General features: G+C 36.8%; 1 protein-coding gene across 5 annotated transcripts in view; it reads right to left on the reverse strand.

Moving 5' to 3' along the window:
• Positions 1-27,043, reverse strand: part of EHBP1 (EH domain binding protein 1) — a 378,078-nt gene that overhangs the window by 150,292 nt on the left and 200,743 nt on the right. For all 5 annotated transcript variants that reach the window (XM_023733397.1, XM_004369280.2, XM_004369281.2 and 2 more), the window contains one exon: positions 6,305-6,494. In XM_023733397.1, coding sequence (XP_023589165.1) covers positions 6,305-6,494 — 190 coding nt within the window. The remainder of the gene's footprint in view (positions 1-6,304; positions 6,495-27,043) is intronic.

Below are 27,043 nucleotides of genomic sequence, written 5' to 3' on the forward strand. Positions count from 1 at the left end.
GGAGTTGTTAACCAATGTCATAAAACAATATGTGTACTACTGTTTCATGAGAAACTATTTGTTCTGTAAGCCTTCACCTGAAGTACAATAAAAAAATAAAAATAAAAATAAAAAAACCCACTGCCAAGCAAGAAGTTCAAGTAAAACAGAGAGCTTTCATAGAAATGATTATGGGAGTTTAAGCTGATTGTAAATATCTTCTGCATCAACACATCAAGTAGTCAAACCAAAAGTTTTCACTGGATTTATAATTTATTTTCTGTTCTAATTTCTTCTTTGAAATGTTGGTTAATTGAAAGTATGCTTAGTAATTTCCAAACATATGGGTTCACTCTAGGTTTTCTTTTTTTTTAAATTGATTTCTAGATTACCTGCACTATGGGTAGAGAGGAGCCCTGGTGGCGCAGTGGTTAAGAGCTCGGCTGGTAACCAAAATGTCGGCAGTTGGAATCCACCAGCTGCTCCTTGGAAACCCTATGGGGCAGTTCTACTCTGTCCTATAGAGCTGCTATGAGTCGGAATTGACTCGACGGCAACCGGATTTTTAGGTTTGGATGGGTAGAGAACGTAATTTCAACCCTCTGAAATCTGTTGAAAATTTACTTTAAAATTTAGAATATGGTCACTTTTGGTAGACAAATTAATACTGCAATTGTTTGATGCAATATTTTATGAAGTCAATATTATTAATTGAGCCTTAAAATTTTACTGATCTTTCATTCGGTCTATTCTACCAGTGATGGAGAATTGGTATTATCATTATGAATGGATGAATTTTTATATCATTATGAATTGAAGTTTTTTTTTTTTTAAATTCTGTAAACAACATGCTCCATTGCCTCCAATACTTAGTGTTACAAAAGCATCTCATGCTAGGCAACCTTACTTTGAAATTCAAAAGTTCTATCAGGGTATGTCTAGGTATGCATCTCATTCCATTCACCTTCCCTGGTACTTGTGAGCCCTTTTACGTAAAGACTGAAGTCCTTCTCTAGCTTATATAAATTTTCTTATAATTCTTTGATAAATGCTTTCTCTTAATCTGTTCTCATCTCTACAATCCCTATTATAGATCTAGTGAATCCCCTGACTCTATCTTCTTTTTTCCTCCCACAATTTTAATCTCTTCATCTAATTCTAAATTCTACTTCTACTTGAAAAATTCTAAGTTTATCTTCTAATTCATTAATTTGATGTTTTGCAATATACTATCAACTGTTTATAATTTTAAAATTAGGAAGTTATGTTTTTCATATCCAAGAGCTCTTTCCTACTCTCAAATCATTTATTTTTTATCAGTTTTTTTATTTTGGAAAATTTCAAACCTGCAGAAAAGCTGCAAGTACAGTACAATAAATAACCATCAACATTTTGCCTCAGATCATTATTTTTGGTGATTACTTGCTCTTGTTCCATTTATTATTGGAATGTTGAATTGTACTAAGAATATTAATTAGAAGGTTTTTAAAAATAGTTTTCTTTTGCTTTTGTGGTAAGTTTGTTTTATAGGAGGTCATTTGCTCTGATGACCAAGATTGGTCCTCTTTTTCTGACCAATTTTTTCTGCAAAATTTAAGGAAGCACTCAGTTTGGGGTTCATGCACGACACTGAGAATGACTGTCTCCTTAAGAGTGAGGCACTTGTAGACCAATTTAAGGAGGCACTAACTCTCAGGTTCACACGAGTGCCTAGTTTGCACCTGGACAACCCCCAGAGTCAGCACCTCCTTACATTTTACACTCTAGTTGCCTCTCTGGCCTCACACTAGACCTGGCCCTGCTGTGCACCCTGTTATGGGTGTTTTCATTTTTATTTCTTTGTTTCTTATTGTTACAGAATGAAGTTCATCCAGTACTGGGAGTTAAGAAGGCTTCTGTCATAGTTTGTGTGAATCTGTTCAAACACTCCAGTTAAGTTCCTCTTCATCATGCAGTAAAAGGTAAGCTCATTGGTGCTTCCTTCACATTTATCATCAATTAAAAAAACAAAAAAACCCAAACCACTGCCGTCAAATCAATTCTGACTCATAGTGACCCTGTAGGACAAGAGTAGAACTGCCCCATAAGGTTTCCAAGGCTGTAAATAAACCTTTACGGAAGCAGACTGCCACATCTTTCTCCCACAGAGCAGCTGGTGGGTTTCAACCATTGACCTTTCAGTTAGCAGCTGAGTGCTTTAACCACTGCACCACCAGGGCTCCTCAACAGTGTACGCTAAAAAGACCCTGTCAATATACAGCAAGAACCCTCAATTTTGTCCTTTATTTCTGACTGCTTAGACTTTATAAAGCATTTAGCAAATAAGCCAAACTTATGAGCCATTTTTTATCATTAAAGTACACAAGTAATTTATTTACTTTATTAGGGCTCTTCTCCTCTGTGGGGGCACTTCTGTCTCCCTAAGGAAAAATGGCAATTCAATCCTCAGTTGGAAAACTGTGACAGGCACCTTAATACGGTTACTCCAGGACATACTGATATAAAAGAGCAATCTTGCAAAACCACATTTAAATACTCCACAAGTTTGTTTTAAAAGGCAAGCATTTTAATTATGGTTTGTTTTTTAAAACAAAATTTCTTATTTTTACTACCCCCATTGAATACACTGAGAAAAATCAAGAGGCAAACTCTTAGCGGTTTTCTTCCTGATGCTATGGTTGTTGGTTCTTTTTCGGTTTGCAAAGGCCTGTAAGTGGATTATTGCTATTACACATTTGTCTGTTAGATCTGCCCCACTTGTGAACTAGGGCCAGGACTGGGGTGAGGCAAGGTGTGTCTTAGAGTGCAACATTTCAGGAGGTGTTTACTCTTAGGGTCATGCAAACGCAGAGTCCGCACCTCCACTAACCTGACAGTGTGTGCCTCTTTAAATTTTGAGCCCTAGGAACCTCTCTTGCCTCATCCTCATCCTGGCCCTGCAGTGCATATATCCAAATATTTTTTAGAATTGATATCATCCGTACAAAAAAAAAAAAAAAAAAAGTATCTCAATTTCCTTACCAGTAATTCCACACTCTGAAAATTAACATATCTTTTCTGATATCATTATATAAATGCAGTGAACTGATCTTGAAGGAAATACTATTCAACTTTTGATAGCTTGGTGTTTTGTTTGTTCGTGATTTTTTTTTGCATTCTATTGTACTGTTCCTTGACTTCTTATGTTCTATTGCAAAATATTCTGATGATTTCCCTTTAAAAGTTGCATGATTGGTTTTTAAATGTCATTTTTATATTACTGTTTTGAGTAGGTATTATTCAGGTTTTCTCATAGTAGGGACACCAAGATTTGGGCTCATTAGCATCTCCACAATAAAACATTTTAAATAACGATCTATGGTTAAAAAAAACAAAAGAAAAAGACCAAACCCATTGCCGCTGAGTCGTTTCTGACTCACAGCAATGTTATAGGACAGAGTAGAACTACCCCATAGGGTTTTCAGGGAGCAGCTGGTGGGTTTGAACCGCTGACCTTTTGGTTAGCAGTCTAACCCTTAACCACTGTGCCACCAGCACTCCTGGATCTATGGTAGAGCCTGCTAATTGTCCCCTAATATCCATTCTACCTACCCTCTTCCTTAGTAATGTGGTTGTTAGTTGCCATTAAGTCGGCTCCTGACTCATGGCGACCTCAAGCATAATGAAACAAAACAGTGCCAAGACCTGTGCCATCCCCATGATCTGTTGCCAACTGGCCTGTTGTGATCCATAGGGTTTTCACTGGCTGATTTCAGAAGTAGATCAACAGGCCTTTCTTCCTAGTCTGTCTTACTCTGGAAGCTCCACTGAAACCTGTTTAGCATCATACCAACATGCAAGCCTCCGCTGACAGATGGGAGGTGGCTGTGCTTGAGGTGCGCTGGCCAGAAATCAAACTTGAGTCTTACACATGGAAGGTAAGAATTCTACCACTGAGCCTTCAATGCCTAGAACCCTTGATTTTTAGCTGGGTAACACAGTCATTCAGAATAAAGATTCATTTTCTAGCCTCTTTGCTAGAGGTGGGGTGTGGCTATATTTTGTTCCTTCCGTCTTTCTGCTGAATGGAATACAGCATACTGGCAGTGACTCCAGCAACTATCTTGGACCATGGGGTGGAAGTCTATGCTGAGGATGGCGGAGCAGCAAAATAGAAGACTAAGTCCCTGATGACTTTGTGAGGCTACTGTATCAGCATAGACCTTCAATGTTTTAAAGACAGAAATAAATTTCTCTTTTATTTAGCTGTCATTTGAGACTTTCTATTGCCCACAGATGATCCTAATTGCAACTGAAATTCTATTAACCAGAGACTCATGTGGATAACAGGATCTTAAAAAGTAATTCTGGGAGGGTCCACATACGTATTAAGAAAAAGTAGTTGATTCAATCTAATTTGTTCTTAACCTTTTGCGAAGGTCGGGTATACTGCAGAAGGGGGCTTTGTATGAGGGAGATAGGAAATTCCAGAACATAAACTGCTTTTGCAGGGAGAAAACAGGCCTGAATAAATTATCATTAAAAAGGTTAAGGCAGACTGAAGTCATTCCAGAGAGAGAAGCAGATACATGGAAGCTGACTTCTATTTGTTCCTGAGGTCCAGCTGTATGCCTGTCTAGGGTTCTGCAACATGTCTTTATGATAAGCTACCGTTTTGCTTAAGCAAAAAATTTCAACCAAATGGCTTGTTTCTATAACCATAGCTAAAAGAGTACTAACCCAGAGAGCATACGATACACAGAGTAACACCCCATTTACCCAATCTTATAGAGGAAGACAGTACTTCAGTAAGTACATTTTACAGGTAACTTAAGCATACCTTTATAAGCATCAAAACCCTTTAAAAATTTTAATGAAAATAGTTTAATGTATAACACACTCTCCTAAACAGAATATTGTATACTAAACATAATATGACTCTTTCATGTTGACTCAAGGTTGTCAAAATGATCAATTATTTTATTAAGTTTTAACACTGCGAAGTCTTCAGAAACTATTGAGATATACAAGTTTATTCCTGTGATGAATAAGCCCCATACTGCTAGGCTTTGACAGTTATTGTTTTATCTTCTTCTTCTGTGGCCATTTATCATTTTTATGATTGTCAGTATGCCATTGATTCTAATCTACTGCCTTATCTCATACATAATTGTGTAGTAAAGTCGTTTCCTTTTTTTTTTTCTTTTTGGGTTTGGCAACGGTCTACTTTTTTTTCAAATGAAATCTTACAGGAACTCCAGTATACAAAATGAATGTATATGGATTTGCACTGTGCAAGTGGAACAAGGGGTCTAGAGCTCTGCTGCTAAGCCTCCACACCTGGTATCTAGTGAAGAACACAGAGGAACCTGGTGGATCCCAGGGCACAATCAGTTTTAATATTGCTGGTCTACCCTAAGAGTGATTTGCTCTATTCTAAGGGGCACATTTTTTTTTTTTTTAGAAAATATTATCTTGTACATAAAAGGACCCCTGGTCATGCAGTGGTTAACTGCTCCACTACTAACCAAAAGGTCAGCAGTTTGAACCCACCTACTGCTCCACAGGAGAAAGATGTGGCAGTCTGCTTCTGTAAAGATTACAGCCTTGGAAACCCTATGAGGGCAGTTCTACTCTGTCCTATAGGGTGTCTGTGAGTTGGAATTGACTCAGCAGCAACATGTTTTAACTTGTATATATGATACATAGAAAGTAATAACAACAACAAAAAAAACATGTCCGTGATGTTACTGGAGCCCTGGTGGAACAGTGGTTAAGAGCTACAGTGAGCTACGGCTGCTCCTTGCAAAGGTCTGCAATTTGAATCCACAAGCCGCTCCTTGGAAACCCTACGGGGCAGTCTACTCTATCCTATAGGGTCACTATAAGTCAGAATTGACTCAACGGCAACAGGTTTGTTTTTTCTTTATGACCTTATTACCCAGTAACCTCTATTAATAAACAAAAATAAAACCTGTATAATGTTAAAAAATTCAAACAATATAGAAAGGTAAAAATGAAAGGAAATGTCTTCCTCAATGTTCTGCCTACCCTGCATCCCACGAAGACCTTCTCTTCAAAGGCAACCACTATTATAAAGCTACTTGTGATTCCTTCCACAATGTATATAAGTATGTATATGTATGTATATATGTGTACATATAAGGTTTTTTAAATAAAACTTTATACATACAAAAGGGATATTTACTCTGTTACGTACTTGTTTTTTCATTTAATAAAGTACCAGTAGAGGCTAATGATGACTTTTCTTAATATGAATTATAGTACATGGGGAAAAAAAAAAGCACATACATAAATACACGCTTTGCTAAAAATAAGATCCTACCTTAGGAGAAGTCGAGCGATCTCTTCCTGCACAAACAGCTGTGTTTTCATTTACTCCTCCTGTCTTTGGTGAGATGACAGGTGGGGCTGGAGCCTTTCTTTTTACTCTCCTTTCAGTTTCCAGTTCTTGAGTTGGATTTACCAAATTATTTGGAGGAGGAGTTGGTTTGGGTTCATAAAAAGGATTTGACCTAAGTGAAAGAAGAATTATTGTTAAATGCCTCTCTAAAAATAGTTTTTTTCCCCCTGACTAAAATAAAAAAAATATATATTCATTAAAAAAACTAGAAAATGGTAAAGAAAAACCCCAATCAGTGATAACCTACAATTCAAAAACAATCACTGTTAATATTTTGGTCTATTTCTGTCCAGATGAAAATCAACTTTTCCTCTTTTAAAAAGAAGTCTTTTTTTTTTTTTTTTTAATTGTACTTCAGGTGAGTAGTCTTTTTCTTTAACGCAAGGTCAAACTCAGTTCTATTATATAGAGAGCCTTAGGAAAATGTTTATAATAATAGTAAATCCTATATATTCTCCACATTCAAGGAAAAGGAAATAAGATGTAGAAATGCAAGTTCGTTTTCTTTTTACACCGCCTCCCCAAACATTTGTTTCTTGCATTTTACTCCTTTCTTTGGGTTAAATTCCCTTCTCGCTATGGAACATCTTTTAGTAGTTCATTCAGTGAGGTTCTGTTAATAGTAAATTCTCCCAGGCTTTGAAAAATGTCTTACTTCAGTCTCACTCTTAACTGATAGTGTAGCTGGGTAGAGAATTCTAGTTGTCAGTTATTCATTTCAGCATGTTGAAAGTATTAGCCACTGCCTTCTAGCTTCCAATGTCATGTTGAGAAGTCTACCGTCAGCCTAATATTGTTCCTTTATATTTTATCTCTGGTTGCTGTTAAGATCTTTTTATTTCTGGTTGTTATCATGTATTTAGGTGTGGATTTCTTTTGATTTATCTTGTTTCAGACTACTTGTATTTCCTGAGTCTGAGACTCATATCAGTTCTGAAAATTATCAGCCATTCTCTCTTTGATAGTCCTTATTTTATTCTCTTCTTTAGAAAATCTTATTAGATATATATTGAACTTTCTACCTGTCATGTTTCCTAACCTCTACTTCATATATTTACAAATCGCTATTCCTTCTGTGCTACATTCTGGATCTTTCCCTCACATTTATGATCCAGTTCACTTTTTCTCTCTTTATCTGTGAGTCTAATCTAATGTTCAATCCTGCATGAATTTTTAATTTAAATAGTGTTATTTCTTTCTGTTCTATGTGCATAATAACTCAGATACAGAGCTTTGAATCATTAATCATTTAAACGTATTATTTTATAGTTTCTAACCCTGCTGTTTCTTTTGTCTGCTGGTTCTTTCTCCTGGTAACTTGCTTCCTTATGTGTTTTGTAATACTAGACCGTGAATTCAGGGTCTACTCTGAGGAAATTGTGTCGTCTAAACCGGGAGCGCCTCTCTTCAAAGTGTTTTATGCTTATGTTTGCCAAGTACTTTAGGAACCACTTTGCACATTACTTTTTTAGTTTAGGGACTCCCAGACCATCCTGCTAATGTAAGTTCAAATCCACGAGGGCGGGCCTATGCTTATAAATTCTTAGGGGAGATTTTTTTTTTCCTACGGAGAGTCTCGGTTCAAGCAGAAAAGTTTCCTTGTTAACTTTGGTTATGGGCAGATGGGCATTTTTTCTATGCCCTTGAACTGAAGGTGTAGTCCCCAAGTTGAGTTCCCTTCCTGTAATGCTTAATACTCTATCTTTTCCTCTATTATAGAATTTTCCACATTAGGTTTTTTCTTGATGTGTCCTCCCCACAGACTGTGAACTCTTTGAGATTATGAGTGTCTTATTTATCAGTAGACCTAAATAAACAGAATGTGTTCAGCAGTTAACACACATTATCTGGTGTCTCTGAATTTTACTTTTACGTAAGTATAATAAGTCTTTCAAAAAATTATGTCAAAAATTTAAGTCTGCCTGAATGACTACAGTCACTCAAGAATTACTGACTATCCTTGTTTATCTTGAAGGCAAAACAGACTTTGAAAAAAAAAATGCTCATAATATATATCTTCAATGTAAAATAAAACATAAAAATAATGAAATCTCTTCCAAGTACTTGGAAATAAAATTACTCCCTCATACATGAACTGTGTAATATAAATTAGATTAGATCAGAGAAATAACATGAGAAGTCACCTTAGAAGTAAAATAAGAGGTGCCTCTCAAGTCATAATATGAGCATAATTTGATTATAGACAAAAACACATCTAAAAAATGAATGTCAATCAGAAGGGGGATTGGTCAGTAATGTAAGCACAGAAAAAGAGTAACAGGCAAACTATGAACAGTGACTATGAGTTTCTGGTATAAACCTAGAAAGGGCATGGGAGTTATCCTACCTAATCTGATGACAACAGTCATTAGTATCACCCATTTAACACTCCTTTCTCTGACTCTGTGCTTTTTAATCAACTTCCTGACTATAGTTTGGCTTCTCAAGTTGCTTTGGCTACTAGGAATGTGTTTATTGGTTAACACAAGTATCTAATGATTATTCTTCCTATGCATATTAATAAACTGTTGTTCTGGTTCTTATTTATTAGTTCACTGCAATTTTTTCAATACCAGTAGGTTCTCCAGAGTCCAATATTGTATGTGCATGTTGTTGTTGTTAGGTACTGTCAATTCGGTTCTGAATCATAGCGACCCTATGTACAACAGAATGAAACACTGCCCAGTCCTGCATCATCCTCACAGTCATTGCTATATTTGAGCCCACTGTTGGCAGCCACTGTGTCAATCCAACACATTAAGGGTCTTCCTCTTTTGCGTTGACTCTCTACTTTACCAAGCATGATGTCCTTCTCCGGGGACTGGTCCCTCCTGATAACATGTCCAAAGTATGTGAGACGAAGTCTCGCCATCCTTGCTTCCAAGGAACATTCTGGTTGTACATCTTCTAAGACAGATTTATTTGTTCTTCTCACAGCCCACGGTATATTCAATATTCTTCGTTAACATTGTAATTCACAGACATCAACTGTCCTTCGGTCTTCCTTACTCATTGTCCAGCTTTCACATGCATATAAGCCAACTGAAAACACCACGGCTTGGGTCAGGCGCACCTTAGTCTTCAAGGTGACAGACACCTTTGCTTTTAACACTTTAAAGAGGTCTTTCGCAGCAGATTTGCCCAGTGCAATGCATCATTCGGTTTCTTTACTGCTGCTTCCGTGGGTGTGGACTATGGATCTAAGTAAAATGAAATCCTTCACAACTTCAATCTTTTCTCCGTTTATCATGATGTTGCTTATTTGTCCGGTTGTGAGAATTTTTGTTTTCTTTATCTTAAGGTGTAATCCATACTGAAGGCTATAGTCTTTGATCTTCTTCAGTAAGTGCTTCCTTCAAGTCCTTTTCACTTTCAGTAAGCAAAATTGTGTCATCTGCATATTGCAGGTTGTTAATGAGTCTTCCTCCAATCCTGATGCCTGCTACATTCTTCTTCATATAGTCCAGCTTCTCGGATTATTGGCTCAGCATACAGACTGAATAAATATGGTGAAAGGATACAACCCTGATGCACACCTTTCTTAACTTTAAGCCATGCAGTATCCCCTTGTTCTGTTCGAATAACTGCTTCTTGGTCTAAGTACAGGTTCCTCAAGAGCACAATTTAAAGTGTTCTGGAATTCCCATTCTTCATAATGTTATCCATAATTTGTTATGATCCATACAGTTGAATGCCTTTGCATAGTCAATAAAACACAGGAAAACATCTTTCTGGTATTCTCTGCTTTCAGCCAGGATCCACCTGACATAAGCAACGATATCCTTTGTTCCACATCCTCTTCTGAATCTGGCTTGAATTTCTGGCAGTTCCTTGTTGATGTACTGTGCAACTGCTTTTGAATGATCTTCAGCAAAATTTTACTTGTGTGTGATATTAATGATATTGTTTGATAATTTCCACATTCTGTTGGATTACTTTGGATTGGGTACAAATATGGATCTCTTCCAGTCGGCTGGCCAGGTAGTTGTCTTCCAAATTTCTTGGCATAGACAAGTGAGCACTTCCAGTGCTGCATCCATTTGTTTAAACATCTCAGTTGGTATTCTGTCAGTACCTGGAGCCCTGTTTTTCCCCAATGCCTTCAGTGCAACCTGGATTTCTTTCTTCAGTACCATCGGTTCTTGATCATACACTACCTACTGAAATGGTTGCATGTGCACCAATTCTTTTCGGTACAGTGACTCTGTGTATTCCTTCCGTCTTCTTTTGACGCTTCCTGGGTCATTTAATAATTTCCCTGTAGAACCCTTCAGTGTTGAAACTTGAGGCTTGAATTTTTTTCTTCAGTTCTTTCAGCTTGAGAAATGCCAGATGTGTTCTTCCCTTCTGGTTTTCTAACTCCAGGTCTTTGCACATTTCATGATAATACTTTGTCTTCTCGAGCCACCCTTTGAAATCTTCTGTTCGGCTTTTACTTCATCATTTCTTCCTTTAGCTTTAGCTACTCTACTTTCAACAGCAACTTTCAGAGTCTCTTCTGACATCCATTTTGGTCTTTTCTTTCTTTCCTGACTTTTTAATGACCTCTTGGTTTCTTCACGTATGATGTCCTTGATGTCATTCCACAATTCACCTGGTCTTCGGTCATTAGTGTTCAATGTGTCAAATCTAGTTTGGAGATCGTCTCTAAATTCTGGTGGGATATACTCAAGGTCATACTTTGGCTCATGTGGACTCGTTCTAATTTTCTTCAACTTCAGCTTGCATATGAGCAGTTGATGGTCTGTTCCATAGTTGGCCCCTGGCCTGGTTCTGATTGACGATATTGAGCTTTTCCACCATCTCTTTCCACAGATACAATCAATTTGATTCCTGTGTATTCTATCTGGCAAGGTCCACATGTACAGTTGCCATTTATGTTGTTGAAAAAGGTACTTGCAATGATGGCATTGGTCTTGCAAAATTCTATCATATGGTCTCTGTTGTCGTTTCTGTCACCAAGGCCATATTTTCCAACTACCAGTCCTTCTTTGTTTCCAATTTTCGCATTCCAATCACCAGTAATTATCAATGCATCTTGATTGCATGTTTGATCAATTTCAGACTGCAGAAGTTTGTAAAAATCTTCAATTTCTTCACCTTTGGCCTTAGTGGTTGGTGCGTAAATTTGAATAATAGTCACATTAACTGGTCATCCGTGTAGTCGTATGCATATTATCTTATCACTGGCAGCATTGTACTTCAGGATAGATCTTGAAATGTTCCTTCTGACGATGAAGCAACACCCTTCTTCAATTTGTCATTCCCGGCATAGTAGACCATATGACTGATTCAAAACCGTCAATATCTGTCCATTTCAGGTCACGAATGCCTAGCAAATCAATGTTTATGCATTCCATTTCATTTTTGATGACTTCCAATTTTCCTAGATTCATACTTCATACATTTCACATTTCAATTATTAATGGGTGTTTGCAGCTGTTTCTTCTCATTTTGAGTCATGCCACATCAGCAGATGAACGTCCCGAGAGCTTGACTCTATCTACATCATTAAAGTCAACTCTGCTTTGAGGAGGCAGCTCTTCCTCAGTCCTATTTTGAGTGCCTTCCAACCTGAGGGGCTCATCTTCCGCTACTATATCAGACAATGTTCTGCTATTACTTATAAGGTTTTCACTGGCTAATTTTTTCAGAAGTAGACAGCCAGCTTCTTCTTCCTAGTCTGTCTTAGTCTGGAAGCTCCGCTGAAACCTGTCCACCAAAGGTAACGCTGCTGGTATTTGAAATACTGGTGGCAAAGCGTCCAGTATCATAGCAACATGCAAGCCCCCACAGTATGACAAACTGACAGACACGTGGTGTGCATAGTAACAATAAAATTACTGATTTTACAAAGCTGAGGACTAGACCACTCAAACACGGAGACCATATCAAGGGAATGCCAACCAGTCACATAAGGCCTATACTGGTGATAGCTGTTTCAACTGTGCATGTTCTTTGAACTATAATAGTACCAGACTCACTTAGAACCAATAACCAATTATCCACACCTCTGCCTAAGAATTTATAGACAATAAAATTATATGCAGCTCTTGATACCAAGTATACCTAGACCAGAGATGGGAAATATATAACGCTTGTCATGTCACTCTCACTCCTGTATTCACAGTAATAATTAATCATGCAACTCCTTCCCAACAGGCTGGGGTGTAGCCTTAGAACTCCTCTCAACTCAGTGCTTAGGGATTTGTTTTTAACTGAGTGGAGTTGGCACCAACATAAAAATCTATTTGTTTTTCTTCATCTTCTTATGGCTGTGCATTCAAGAGACAAAGAACAGGAAATAGATATGTATTTGAAAAATTAGCCTTTCAGACCAAGATATTGTTGCCTATTAACCAAGGTATGCTTGAGGTATATTCACTCCCATGTTTACCATCTCCAGGAGAACTTGGGGAAAGCAAAGCAAGGAACAATGTTAAAATAACTAGTTTTTCAGAAAGGGCCAAATGTGCTTTTTGAAAAAAGATAGAAGAGGTAACATATTTAGCTTAGATTGGAGGGCTTACCAATAACATTGTAAACTAACATTTATTAAGTGTTTATGTTGTGCTAGGCACTGTTTTAAGTGTTGCACATGATTAACCTATTTAATCTTTACCACAATCTTGTTTTCCTGCTTGTATTGACAACCTTATTTAGCTATTTTTCAAACTCTAAAAGTAATTCAAAGGGAGGTAAATATAAAGACAGAATGGAATGAAAACAAAAATAGGGAAAAAAAAGAAGTTGGAAAAGGAAAAAAAAATTTTGTTTCAAAATGTACTACTGTACTTGGTAACTAACGTTAAATGTTTCAGAGCTAAACAAAACCACTTCAATATAACTGAATTACATCAGTTATGTGAATTATTTGGATGATATTTTTTATTTCTTGTTAAATTTCTCTATAACAAATGTCCATATTATTTTCTAAGATTGCAGCTGCTACAATAATCATTTGTATTAATGTGTTATGCAGGTATGGCTTGTTTTAAGAAAAATCCAGATATGTTAGAAGGTGTTTTCTTTATACTACAAAAGAATATTTTGCTTAACAGGAAAAAATATGACAGAATCCCTTTAAACATGCAATTCGTCAGTGCACTTCATATAATTCAATTTACAAAAGCTCATCTGTAAGCAACTTTCATAAAACTTACTATGTATAGCAAGGTATCTAGCAATCGTCCTTTCCCTTGTTGCCCCTCTCCCTGCTTCCAACCACTCGTGCCTCCCTCCAACCACCTCCCTCCAACCACTTGAATATTGGTATTCATTGTACAGGGAAAGTAAAAGCAAGTAGAAAAGCAGCTCAGATCAATTGATTCCCTAAGTTGGTTCCTGAGGCTTACCTTACTAGAAATATAATCAAAATGGACATATTCTTGAACCAAAGAGAGCCGTGCTTCTCAATTTTTTATACTATGGCATATATCGAAAATGAAATTCATAAGCTATGCTAGGGTAAACAAAGGAAGCTGCTTGAAACTGGAGGTGCCAAGGCTCCTGCTGCTCTGGACCATGCCTGATTGTCAGGAGGACCATGGGCATCAGTATCTCCACACACCTGTAATCCACCTGTGAGACAACAGTGTGCTGGGCACCCCCCTTCTGAGGTAATAAGTCAGAATAAGAATAAAAAGTCTCTATTTCTAAGGGCTTTAAATAATCCTTCCCTTTTGTGGATCAGAGAACCCTTTGTTGTTGTTAGGCCATCGAGTGGGCACCGACTCATAGTGACCTTACAGAAAACAGAACAAGAAGTTGCTCAGTCCTGTGGCATCTTCATGACTGCTGGTATCTTTTGAGTCAACTGCTTTGGCTACTATGTCAATCCATCTCTGAGTGTTTCCCTTGTTTTTGCTAATCCTCTACTTTACCAACCATTATGTCCTTTTCTAGTGATTGGTCTTTCCTGATGACATATCCAAGTAAGTGAATTGAAGTTTCGCCATCCTTGCTTCTAAGAAATATTCTGGTTGTATTTCTTTTAAAACTGATTTGTTCATTCTTTCGGCAGTCCATATCCCTCGCCAACATCAAAATTCAAATGCATTAATTCTTCTTCTGTTTTCTTTTTTCATTGTCCAGCTTTCGCATGTATCTGAGGTGACTGAAAAGTCCATGGCTTGGGTCAGACACACCTTAGTCATCAATGTGACATCTTTGCTTTTTAAAACTTTAGAGTCTTTTGAGGAGATTTGCCCTATGCAATATGTGCTTGATTTCTTGACTGCCGCATCCATGGATGTTGATTGTTGATCCAAGTAGAATTAAATCAGTGACAACTTCAATTTTGTCCTCATATATCATGATGTTATTATATTGGTCCAGTTATGAGGATTTAAATTTTCTTCAGGTTAAAACTAAATTTCCTACTCTTCAAGAGTGAACAGGATAGGATTCCATTTATATGGAATGCTCAGAATAGTCAAATCTATACAGACAGAAAGTAGATTAGTAGCTACCAGCAGAGGAGGGAAAGGGAAATTAGGACTAACTGGTAATAGGTACAGAGTTTCTTTTTCAGGTGATGGAAATGTTCTGGAATTAGTGCTGATGGGTGCACAACTTTGTGAGTGTACTAAACACCACTCAAGTGTATACTTTAAAATGGTGAATTCTATGTTATTTGAAGTCTATATCAATAAAAAAAAATGTTATTGATAAAGGATGAGTAGGAATAGTATCTGAGACTTGTCAGTAGGTGTGAAAGCTTATCCCTTCCTTATAATGACTTGAAAGTTATATAATTGCTGATTAATGCGTTTAAAAATACTTAAGAGTGTTTTAGGTTAGGAAAAATTATTTAAGGAATGAACATAATTTCCACATTCTGCTGATCATCTATGATTTGAATAATCTATTTCAGGGCTTTCCACATCACTTGAATAAACAAGACTTATTTTTATCCTTGTACTACGTACTTGGGTAATAGATTACTTGTATCATTAACTCATTATGAGTTGAAAATTCATCAGTAATATCAAGAAAGTAGAAAATTGGACAGAATAATTTTAAATGACATTATTCATTGTTTAGAAAATAATTCATCCAGGAGAAAAGCTGGAGAAAGAAAAACCAAAGTTGATTAGGAACAGGATTAACAAAAAATATACTGAAAAAATAATATAGTATGAAGCAAGGTTATAACCAAATGTGTAGTCTTTTTCTTACTTTGAAAATGCATGTTTCTTTGGAAAAACAATCCAAATTTATTAAAATGAGGATGTAGAGCTTCTCTGAATAAGATTCAATGACAGGTTTCCTTAATAAACTAATTTGACACACAACCATGCCAGAAATTGTTTCATGCTGGGCCTCAAAAGTCACTGCATAAATATTCTGAGAAAATATTATTGCTTTATCAGTTTCCATTTTTGCTACATAAACTGGAGTGGCTGAACTAACACCCAAATATAAGAAAACTGAGAAACCCTGGCAGTTGCTAAGTGTAAAAGACTCATGCGGAAAAACACTGGAGGGTGTATACTTTCTCTTGGTGCTGATTGATATGCTGAGGCACTGAAGGTTTTTTCACACATCAAAGGAGTCACCACTATTTATTTGTGATAGTTTCATGTTGGAGGATACAGGAAGAATTTAGTAATGGCAGATGAGTCATACAGGGTTTTCACTTGATGAAAGGTCTTAAGTTTATTATTGAAGTAAGAACAAATTTTGGAAGATTTCTGCTACTGAAGTTGGATCTACAAATTTTTGAAGAAAAAAGATTAGTGATACCAAACAAGTAACTAATACAAACAGAGTTCTACCCAGACTCACACATTATCTGATGTGCAATCTTTAGAATTTGTGTGTATATTCCTACAAAAAAGTTGGAGTGTTTATAGGCTCCTTCTGGTAACCCCAGATGATTGAGGAATTTCAATAGCTCTTTACTCACGGGAAACTTGTAAAGACTATGGCTTTCATGTAGAAAAAAGAATAGTCAAAAGGATTCTGATTTTAGTTTTTATTAAGGCATTTTAAAAGTTTAAACAAACATTACATGTCTCTTTAATTTGTTAATAGGAGACAGCAGGGTGTGTACATGTTGTGTAATACTCATGCATGTTGGAATGACTGAATGCCAGTACTTAAAGTGTATATTTACATTCAAACAATCTAGGTGTGTGGCTATTACTCAGCACTTACACCATCCATGAGAAATTTTATTTTGATCACACATTAGTTATTTCAAAGAAAACAAATTATAATAACTTTAGTAGGAATTGAGCCAATTTTTCAGCTCTTACTTAGTTATCAATTAATAATGACATCTCAATCTAGGTTTGGAATTGGATTATTGTGATGTAATTCTAAGTATTAATAGAAGGTTAGAACTTTTTTAGCTTTTATCAAAATCTGTGTCCACAAAAGCATGTAACACATGTGAGAGTCATTAGATATGTGTTGTAAAATGGGAAAATGTTGACAAATGGAGTTTCAGAACAATAGAAAACAAGTCAGCTCCCTTAGGCTTTCAAATAAAAGTCTTTCTCAAATATTTGAAGCTGGTCATTATAGTTCCCTTAAATTATTTCTTTTCTAAGTCAAACAGTCCCTATGCCCTCAATCATTGCCCATTTGATGTGGTTTCTGAACACTTTAAGGTCTGCTGCTGTACTCTGTTAACACTGAATCATCAACGCCCCTTGTAAAGTGCAGCACCTATAAGTAAACATAGTGCTCAAAATAGCAGCTGGCTAATAATGTACAGAAGAGAGATTACATTTCTCCCTTCACACAAAGCAACAGCTCCCAACTTTCATGCATTAAAGGAGGCTTTTTATTATTCCTTTCTCAGCCCATGTATCCCATATCTTTAAAGATTTTCCTACTGAACTGCATTTTTCCCCTATATTTATTTTGTTGTTGTTGTTGAGAATATACACAGCAAAAACCTAAATCAAACCAAACCCAATGCCATCAAGTCAATTCCGACTCATAGCGACCCTATAGGACAGACTAGAACTACCTTATAGGGTTTCCAAGGAGCAGATGGTAAACTTGAATTGCCAACTTTTTGGATAGCAGCCTTAGCTCTTAACCACTGTGCCACCAAGGCTCCATACACAGCGAAACATACATCAATTCAACAGTTTCTACATGTACAATTTAGTGACACTGATTACATTCTTCAAGTTGTGCAACCATTCTCACCCTCCTTTTCTGAGTTGTTCCTCCCTCATTAACATAAACTCACTGCCCCCTAAGTTTCCTATCTAATCTTTTGAGTTGCTGTTGCCAATTTGATTCCACATAGATAGTTCCTAAAAGAGTGTAATACTCAAGGCAGACCTTTTTTTATTAGTTAAGTTAAACTACTCAGTTTTAAGATGACTTCAGGGGATATTTCTGGTTTAAGTTTCAAAGATTATCTCAGGGCAAGAGTTTCAGGGATTCTTCCACTCTCCAAGGCTTCAGAAAGTCTGGAGTCCATGAGAATCTGAAATTCTGTTCTGCATTTTCCCCCTTTTCATCAGGATTCTGCTATGGAATCTTTGATCAAAATGTTCAGTAATGGTAGCCGGGCACCATTCAGTTCTTCTGGTCTCATGGCAAAGGAGACAGTTGTTGATGGAGGCAATTAGCCACATATTCCATAGCCTCCCCCTATTCCTGACTCTCCTTTGCCTCTGTTGCTCCAGGTGACTAGAAACCAATTATTTTGCCTTGGAAGGCCACTTGCAAGCTTTTAAGACCCCAAGCACAATACAACGAACTAGGAGGTAGAACAGAAGCAGTAAACATGTTATTAGGCCAATTAACTGGGATATTCCATGAAACCATGACCCTAAATCTCCAAACCAAGAAACCAAATCCTGTGAGGGGTTTGCCTGTACATAAGCAGCCTCAGCAGTTATTTATTTATTTTTGGTTGTTGTTGCAAATGTATCACACAACTTTTGCTAATTCAACTTTTTACAGGTATACAACTTATTGACAGCAATTACAATAATCGGCTGTGCAACCCTACCCTTAATCAATGAGATTCTTCCACCACTGTTAACCCCCGTTTCCCCCATCCCTCCTACCCCTGGTAACCACTAACAAACTTTGGTCTCCATACATTTGCCTTTTCTTGTCTTTTTATATAAGGAGGTCATATAATATTTGTTCTTTTGGGACTGGCTTATTTCACTCAGCATAATGTCTTCAAGCTGCATCAATACTGTAGCACGTTAAGCTGCATTTTTGAAGGAATAATTATTTTCCCAAGATACAATGTTAATACACTAAAGTTCATGTACTACCATGGAATGCAAAGACCTATACAGCCTCACTGTAAGTAAACATGTGCATGATGGCTCTTTACTTTTTTAAAAAAAATTATGAATATCTTATAGATACCTCCCACACTAATTATTTTTATCAAAGAGACCTAGAGGCCCAAAAATTCCAGGCTGGGAATCACTCATGTGACACAGTATTTCTGTAAATAAACAGGTTTTTTTTTTTTTTTTTTTTAAAGCTTTATTTAGGTATAACTGATATACAATGAAAGACTCATACAGTGTATTATTTGATGAGTGTTTATATTTATATACAAGCATGAAACCATCACCACAATCAATCAAGATACAAAACACTTCCATCCCCCTCAAAAGTTTCGTTGTGCCCATTTTTAAGTCATCTCTTCCTTCACATCCGATCTTAGGCAACCAGCAATCTGCTTTCTGTCACTATACATTAGGTTGTATTTTCCAGAGTTTTAAATAAATGGTATCATACAGTAGGTACTGTTTGTTTTTGATCTGGCTTCTTTCACTCAGCATAATTTTTAGATTCATCCATGTACTTACTTATATTAATACTGAGTAGCATTTCATTGTATGAATATACAGTAAGTACCTGGGTTACTAACCTCTGACCAAGGACAACTCCTACTTGTCCTTTGATGTTATGTAAACTTGCCTTCACTTTGAAACAACTGAACCAACCCCTTCTGGCAACAAATTCTTCATCACAATCCCCTTCATTTGCTGCAGGTGCAGTTTTTAAATCACTGAAAAGGCTTCCAGCCTTTTTCTGCACTAAATCCAAATCCATTGCCATCAAGTTAATTCTGACTCATAGCAACCCTATAGGACAGAGAAGAACTGCCCCACAGGGTTTCCAAGGAGTGGCTGATGGATTTGAAATGCCAACCTTTTGGTTAGCAGCCAAGTGCTTAACCACTGCGCCACCAGGGCTCCTTTCCTGCACTAAAGGAAAGCTAAATAAGAACCGTATGCACCTGTTCTGGCTTAACCTACAGATTCATCTTAAAGACACACTTAGGAACAGATCTCGTTCATAACCCAGGTACTGCCTGTACCACAATAGTTTTTTATCCATTTGCCTGCTGACAGATATTTAGGTTATTGTCATTTGGGGGTTGTTATATGTTGAAAGAATATTCATGTACAAGTCTTTCTGTGGACATATGTTTTCATTTCTCTCAGGTGAATACCTTAGAATGGCTGGGTCAGATGGTAAGTGTATGCTTAATTTTTTAAGAAATTGCCAAACTGTTGTCTAAAGTGATTGTACCATTTAGAGCTCTGTGAGTTCTATGAGAGTTCCAGTGGCTCAACATCCTTGACAATACTTGGTATAGTATTTTAGCCATTGAAGTGGGTGTGTAGTGGTATCTTAACTGTGGTTTTAATTTGCATTTCCTTAATGACAATGATGTTGATCATCTTTTCATGCACTTATTCCCCATTCTAATATCTTCTTTTGTGAAATGTCTTTTTCAAATCTTTTATCCCTTAAACAAAAATTAGTTTGTCTAATTAGTAAGTTAAAAGAGTTCTTTACATACTCTGGATAGAAGTCTTTTGTTTGATATGCGTTTTGCAAATGAATTCTACCTAACTGTGGCTTGCATCTTCATAGCAGTGTTTTTGAAGGAAAAAATGCTTTTAATTTTAATGAAGCCCAAATTGTAACATTTTTTCCTTTGATACTTTGCACTTTTTATGTTCTATTTAAGGTATCTTTACCTAACCCAAGATCACTAAGATCTTCTCCTGTGCTTCCTTCTAGAAGTGTCAACGTTTTAGTTTTTACTTTTAGGTGTATGATCCATTTTTAATTAAATTTTGCATGTGGTGTTATAGTTTTGTATGTGGGTTGTAGTTTTTGTTTGTTGGTTTTTGTTTCGATTTTTGCATACGGATATTTAATTTTTCCAGAACCATTTGTTGAAAAGATTATTCTTCATTTCCCTTAATAGCTTTGTCAAAAACCAATTGGTAATACATGTGTGGATCTATTTCTGAACCGGTATATCTATCTTAAGTCAGTATCACAATGTGTTGATTAATAAGTATTGAAATCAGGTAATGTAAGTCCTCTGACTTTGTTCCTTTTCAAAATTGTTTTGGCTATTTTAGGTCCCTTGCATTTCCATATGAATATGAGAATTAGCTTATAAATTTCTACAAAAAAGCATTCCGGTATTTTGACTGGGATAGCACTGAATCTACAGATCCATTTGAAACATGATATCTCCCAATCTATGGCTATAATATATCTCTCCATTGATTTAGGTCTTCAATTTTTTTTAATAATGTTATGTTTTTATCAGCATACAGATGTTGCACATCTTTGCTCAAATTTATCCCTGAGTATTTTTTTTTTTTGGATGCTATGCTGTTGTTGTTGTTGTTAGGTGCCATCGAGTCAGTTCCAACTCATAGCGACCCTATGTATGACAGAACGAAACACTGCCTGGTCCAGCACCATCCTCACAATCCTTGTTATGCTTGAGCCCACTGTTACAGCCACTGTGTCAATTCATTTCGTTGAAAGTCTTCCTCTTTTTCACTAATCGTCTACTTTACCAAGCATGATGTCCTTCTCCAGGGACTGGTTCCTCTTTATAACATGTCCAAAGTATGTGAGATGAAGTCTCACCATCCTTGCTTCTAAGGAGCATTCTGGCTGTACTTCTTCCAAGACAGATTTGTTCGTTCTTCTGGCAGTCGATGGTATAGTCAATATTTTTCACCAACACTATAAATTAAAGCTGTCAATTCTTCTCCAGTCTTCCTTATTCATTGTCCAGTTTTCACATGCATATGAGGTGACTGAAAACATCATGGGTTGAGTCAGGCTCACCTTAGTCCTTAAAGTGACACTTTCACTTTTTTAAGACTTTAAAGAAGTCTTTTGAGACAGATTTGCCCAATGTAATGCGTCATTTGATTTCTTAACTGTTGCTTTCATGGGCGTTGATTGTGCCTCCAAGTAAAATGAAATCCTCGACAACTTCAGTCTTTTCTCCGTTTATCATGATGTTGATTATTGGTCCAGTTGTGAGGGTTTTTGTTTTTTTTATGTTAAGGTGTAACCGATACTGAAGGCTGTAGTCTTTGATCTTCATCAGTAAGTGCTTCAAGCCCTCTTTACTTTTAGCAAGCAAGGCTGTGTCACTTGCATATCGCAGGTTGTTAATGAGTCTTCCTACAATTCTGATGCCGTGTTTTTCTTCATATAGTCCAGCTTCTCAGACTGTTTGCTCAGCATACAGATTGAATAAGTATGGTGAAAGGATACAACCCTGATGTACACCTTTCCTGATTTTAAATCACACAGTATCCCCTTTATCTGGGTGGACAACTGCCTCTTGGTCTGTGTACAACTTTCTCATAAGCACAGTTAAGTGTTCTGGAATTCCCATTCTTTGCAATGCTATTCATAATTTGTTATGATGCACATAGTCAAATGCCTTCGTATAGTCAATAAAACACAGGTAAACATCTTTCTAGTATTCTCTGCTTTCAGCCAAGACCAGTCTGACATCAGCAATGATATCCCTTGTTCCACATCCTCTTTTGAATCTGGTTTGAATTTGTGGCATTTCCTTGCTGATGTACTGCTGCAACCACTTCTGAATGATCTTCAGCAAAATTTTACTTGAGTGTGATATTAATGATATTGTTCAATAGTTTCTACATTCGGTTGGATCACCTTTCTTTGGAATGAGCACACATATGGATCTCTTCCAGTCAGCTGGCTAGGTAGCTGTCTTCCAAATTTCTTGGGATAGACCAGTGAATGCTTTCAGCGCTGCATCCGTTTGTTGAAACATCACAATTGGTATTCCATCAATTACTGGAGCCTTGTTTTTTGCCAATGCCTTCAGTGCAGCTTGGACTTCTTCCTTCTGTACCATTCCTTCTTGATCATACGCTACTTCCTGAAATGGCTGAACATCGACCAATTCTTTTTGGTACAGTGACTCTGCATATTCTTTCCATCTTTTTTTCATGCTTCCTGCGTCATTCAACATTTTCCCCGTAGACTCCTTCAATATTGCAACTTGAGGCTTGAATTTGTTCTTCAGTTCTTTCAACTTAAGAAATGCCAAGCGTGTTCTTCCCTTTAGGTTTTCTAACGCCAGGTCTTTGCACATTACATTATAATACTCTACTCTGTCTTATCGAGTCACCTTTTGAAATCTTCTGTTCAGCTCTTTTAGTTCATCATTTCTTCTGTTCACTTTAGCTACCTGATGTTCAAAAACAACTTTCAGAGTCTCTTCTGACATACATTTTGGTCTTTGCTATGACTCAGAATCAATTCGACAACAACAGGCTGGATGCTATATTAAATAATATTTCTAAAATTTCTATTTCTGACTGTTCACTGCTAGTATACAGAAATACAATTGAATTTGCATATTGATCTTGTATATGCAACTTTGCTTGGTTCTCTTTGCAGTCCCAGTAGCTGTTTCAGAGATTCCTTATGATTTTCTATGTAAATAATCATGTCATCTGTGAAAAGAAACAGTCTATCTTCAAGTAACATTACATAAAAGATACTTAAAACAGTGTTCTTCAATTTCTTCACTCGCAGCCTTTATGTTACTGTTGTCATACATTTTACTTCTACTTATGTTATAAAACAACCCAGAATATGTTATTATTTTAACTTTAAATGGTCAATTATATTTTAAAAAATAAGACAGAAACTATTTTATATTTCCTCCTGCCTAAAGGACATCTTTTTAACATTTTTTGGGGAGCAAATCTGATGGTGATGAATTCTCTCGGCTTTTGGATGTCTGGAAAAGTCTATTATTTTACTTCTTTTTTCTTTTTGGTGGGGCTGGGAATAGAAATGTGTGCTGACAGTTTTTACATTCCCTTTCTTTCAAAATACCACCCCACTGTCTTTTGACTTAAATTGTTTTTGCTGAGAAATCTTACTGTGGTTTTCTTCATATTTGTTGGCTTGGGGTTCATTCAGCTTCTTCAGTCTGTGAGTTTACAGTTTTTTCAAATTTGTATAACTTTTGGCCATTGTTTCTATAAATATTTTTTCTATTCCCCTAATGTCTGTCTCTGCTCCTTCTGGGACTTCAATTACACATATGTTAGGTCCTCTGAAATTGTCCTACAGCTCACAGATTCTCTATTCATTTCTTCTTCTTCTTCGTAAAATTTTATTGTGTTTTAGGTGAAAGTGTACAGCGCAAATTACTTTTTCATTAAAACATTTTATACAAATTGTTTTGTGATATTAGTTGCAATCCCTGCAATGTGTCAGCACTCTCCCTGTTTCCTGTCCACCCTGGTTCTCCGTGTCCATCCTATCCCTTCCTGCCTTCTCATCTTTGCTTTCAGGCAGGTGTTGCCCGTTTGGTCTCATATCCTTGAGTGAACTAAGCAGCACGTTCTTCACGTGTATTATTGTTTGTTTTACAGGCCTGTCTAATCTTTGGCTGAAAGGTGGACTTTGGGAGTGGCTTTAGTTCTGAGTTAGCAGAGTGTCTAGGAGCCTTAGTCTTGGGGGCTCATCTAGTCTGTCAGACGAGTAAGTCTGGTCTTTTTTTGCAAATAGGAGTTTTGTTCTACATTTTTCTCCCACTCTGTTTGGGATGGACTCTCTATTGTGACCCATCACAGTGGTCGGTGGTGGTAGCCAGGCACCATCTAGTTGTTTTTCTGGTCTCTTTTTCATTTTTAAAATAACTTTTTATTGTGTTTTCGGTCAAAGTTTACATAGCAGATTAGGTTCCCATTTGACAATTTCTGTACAAAATTGTTCACTGACATTAGTTACACTGTTCACAATGTGTCAGCATTCTCTTTTTGTTTTGGGAGGGTATATTGTAAATATTTTTTTGCATTAGAAAGAGTTTGCATTTAGATCATGAGACTTAATAGTGCCTGACACAGTGCCTGGCACAGAGTTGTGACTCAGTAAATACTTGTTGACCTAGGGAAACAAATATACCCATCCTTATACAGAATCTAGAGGGATGAGCATGTCTTTTGTAAACAAATCCAGGTTACGCTAATTATATATTATGCTCTTACAGAAACAAAGCTACTAAGTTATAGGGCTTGATAAATTGTAATTTTTTTATTGGAAAACAAATACACAACTTGGAATGGATTTGAGACAAATTGTGCCATAAGCAGATTTCCTTAAGTGGCTAGATAAAGTTAAAAAAGCAAGTAACAATAAAAGAGATGTTGCTGGTACAGGACCAGCAGTACAAAAAAATAGTGTACGGGTACCTGGATAATATACCCGTTCTGCAATAGTGCAACTTTAAATATATATTGTTGACAGTCCACAGTCCACACAGAGTTACAACTCCACACTTCAACAACAACAGGCTGACAGTTCCTAAAGAAAACCACTAAAAAAAAAAGGCATAACCCCCATGTTCCCTCATTTGACCATCTAAGTTCGGATGTGCACAAGGGCTTATATATATCCAGAGTAAACCACATGCAACATGTTACTTTATAAATTTTATAAAATAAGGTTTCAGGATAATGACAGGGAAGAAAACATGGAGGAACGAAGTCCTAATTACTATACGTGCATATTCTTTTGACAGTAGGGGGTATCCTTTTACAGATAAGTTACAAAGAAAAGGCAAATAAATAATTTTGTAGAAGAAATTTAACACATTCTGTACAACGTCTTCACTTTGCTGTTACCGTCTGTATCTTCATAGTTTACTTGACCATCACCATCAATATCTGCTTCCCTGATCATTTCATCAACCTTTTCATCTGTTAACTTCTCTCCAAGGTTTGTCATCATGTGGTAAAGCTCTGCTGCACCAACATAGCCACTGGTATCCTGGTGGCGTAGTGGTTAAGAGCTACGGCTGCTAACCTAAAGGTCGGCAGTTCGAATCCACCAGGTGCTCCCTGGAAACCCTATGGAGCCGTTCTACTCTGCCCTATAGGGTCACTATGAGTCGGAATCAACTCGAAAATGGGTTTGGTTTTTTTTATCCTTATCAAACACACGAAATGCTTCTCTAACTTCTTCATCGTGTCCTTCATTTTTCTTGGCATCACTGTCAGAAATTCCAGGAAGTCAACTGTGTCATTACTATCATCAGTGTCTACTTCATTAATCATGTCCTGTAATTCTGCTTCTGTGGAATTCTGCCCAAGAGACCTCATTACAGTTCCCAATTCCTTTGTTGTTATAGTTCCGTCACCATCCTCGTCAAACAGTGAAAAAGCTTCTTTGAATTCTGCAATCTGCTCTTCAGTCGGTCGGTCAGCCATGCTGCAAGTGCTACCGGTCTCTGAGATGTGATCACACAACCACTTGGCTCACTAGCTCCACTCAGACTCTCAACATTCTCTTTAATTGCAGTCTGGTTGTTTCATTTCCAGTGCTCTAGTTTCCCTGCCCCCTCTTCTTCTCATCTTTGCTTTAGAGTAATTGTTGACCTTTTGTTCTCATATAGATGCTTTTTTAATGGAGCACCACACTCACGGGTAATATCCTTTATTTTGTGTGCGAATCTGTTATTTTGCTAAAAGGTAAAGTCGGGATAGTTTCAGCTCCAGATTTAAAGAGTACCTCAGGGCGACAGTCTCGGGGAGTTCTCTAGTCTCAGCTTGTCCAGTAAGTCTGGACTTTTTAAGAATTTGAGTTCTGTTCTGTGTTTTTCCCCTGTTCTATCAGGGTCCATCTATTGTGGCCCTGATCAGATTGGTTGGTAGTGATAGCCAGGCACCATCTAGTTCTTCTGGTGTCAGGGTAGATGAGGCCATGGCTCGTGTAGGCTATTAGCCTTGTAGATTAGTTTCTTCTCTGAGACTTTAGTTTCCTTCTTTCTCTTTTGTTCCTGATAAGTAGAGACCAATACTTGTATGTTCATTTCTTTCCATCATTTTTCTATGTTTTCAGTTTGGATAGTTTCTATTGCTATGTCTTGAAGCTTACTAATATCTCCTTCTGCAGTATCTAACCTAGTGTTAATTCTATCCAGTTTATCTTTCATCTCAGACTTTGTATTTTCCATTTTTATAAATTCAACTTGGATCTCTCCCTCTCTTCTCGCTAGATATGTATATCTTCCATGCTCATATATACACGTGGGGTGTGTGTGTGTGTGTGTGTGTATCTTTCCTCTACCTTTTTGAATATCTGGATATTTAAAACAGCTGTTTTACCCATCTTGTCTATCAATTCTAACATCTGTGTCTTTTCTATATCCATATCTAATGATTGAATTTCTCTTTAGGAATATGAGAGATTAGGGGGATAGAAAACATATTTGGAGAAATTATGACCAAAAGTTTCACTAATTTGAAAAAACTATAAACCCACAGATTCAAGAAGCTGAAGGAAGCCCAAGTACAGCAAACATGAAGAAAACCATAGTAAGAT

This window comes from Trichechus manatus, unplaced genomic scaffold, assembly GCF_000243295.1.
Source record: "Trichechus manatus latirostris isolate Lorelei unplaced genomic scaffold, TriManLat1.0 scaffold00004, whole genome shotgun sequence".
In the NCBI taxonomy this organism is placed as follows: Eukaryota; Metazoa; Chordata; class Mammalia; order Sirenia; family Trichechidae; genus Trichechus; species Trichechus manatus.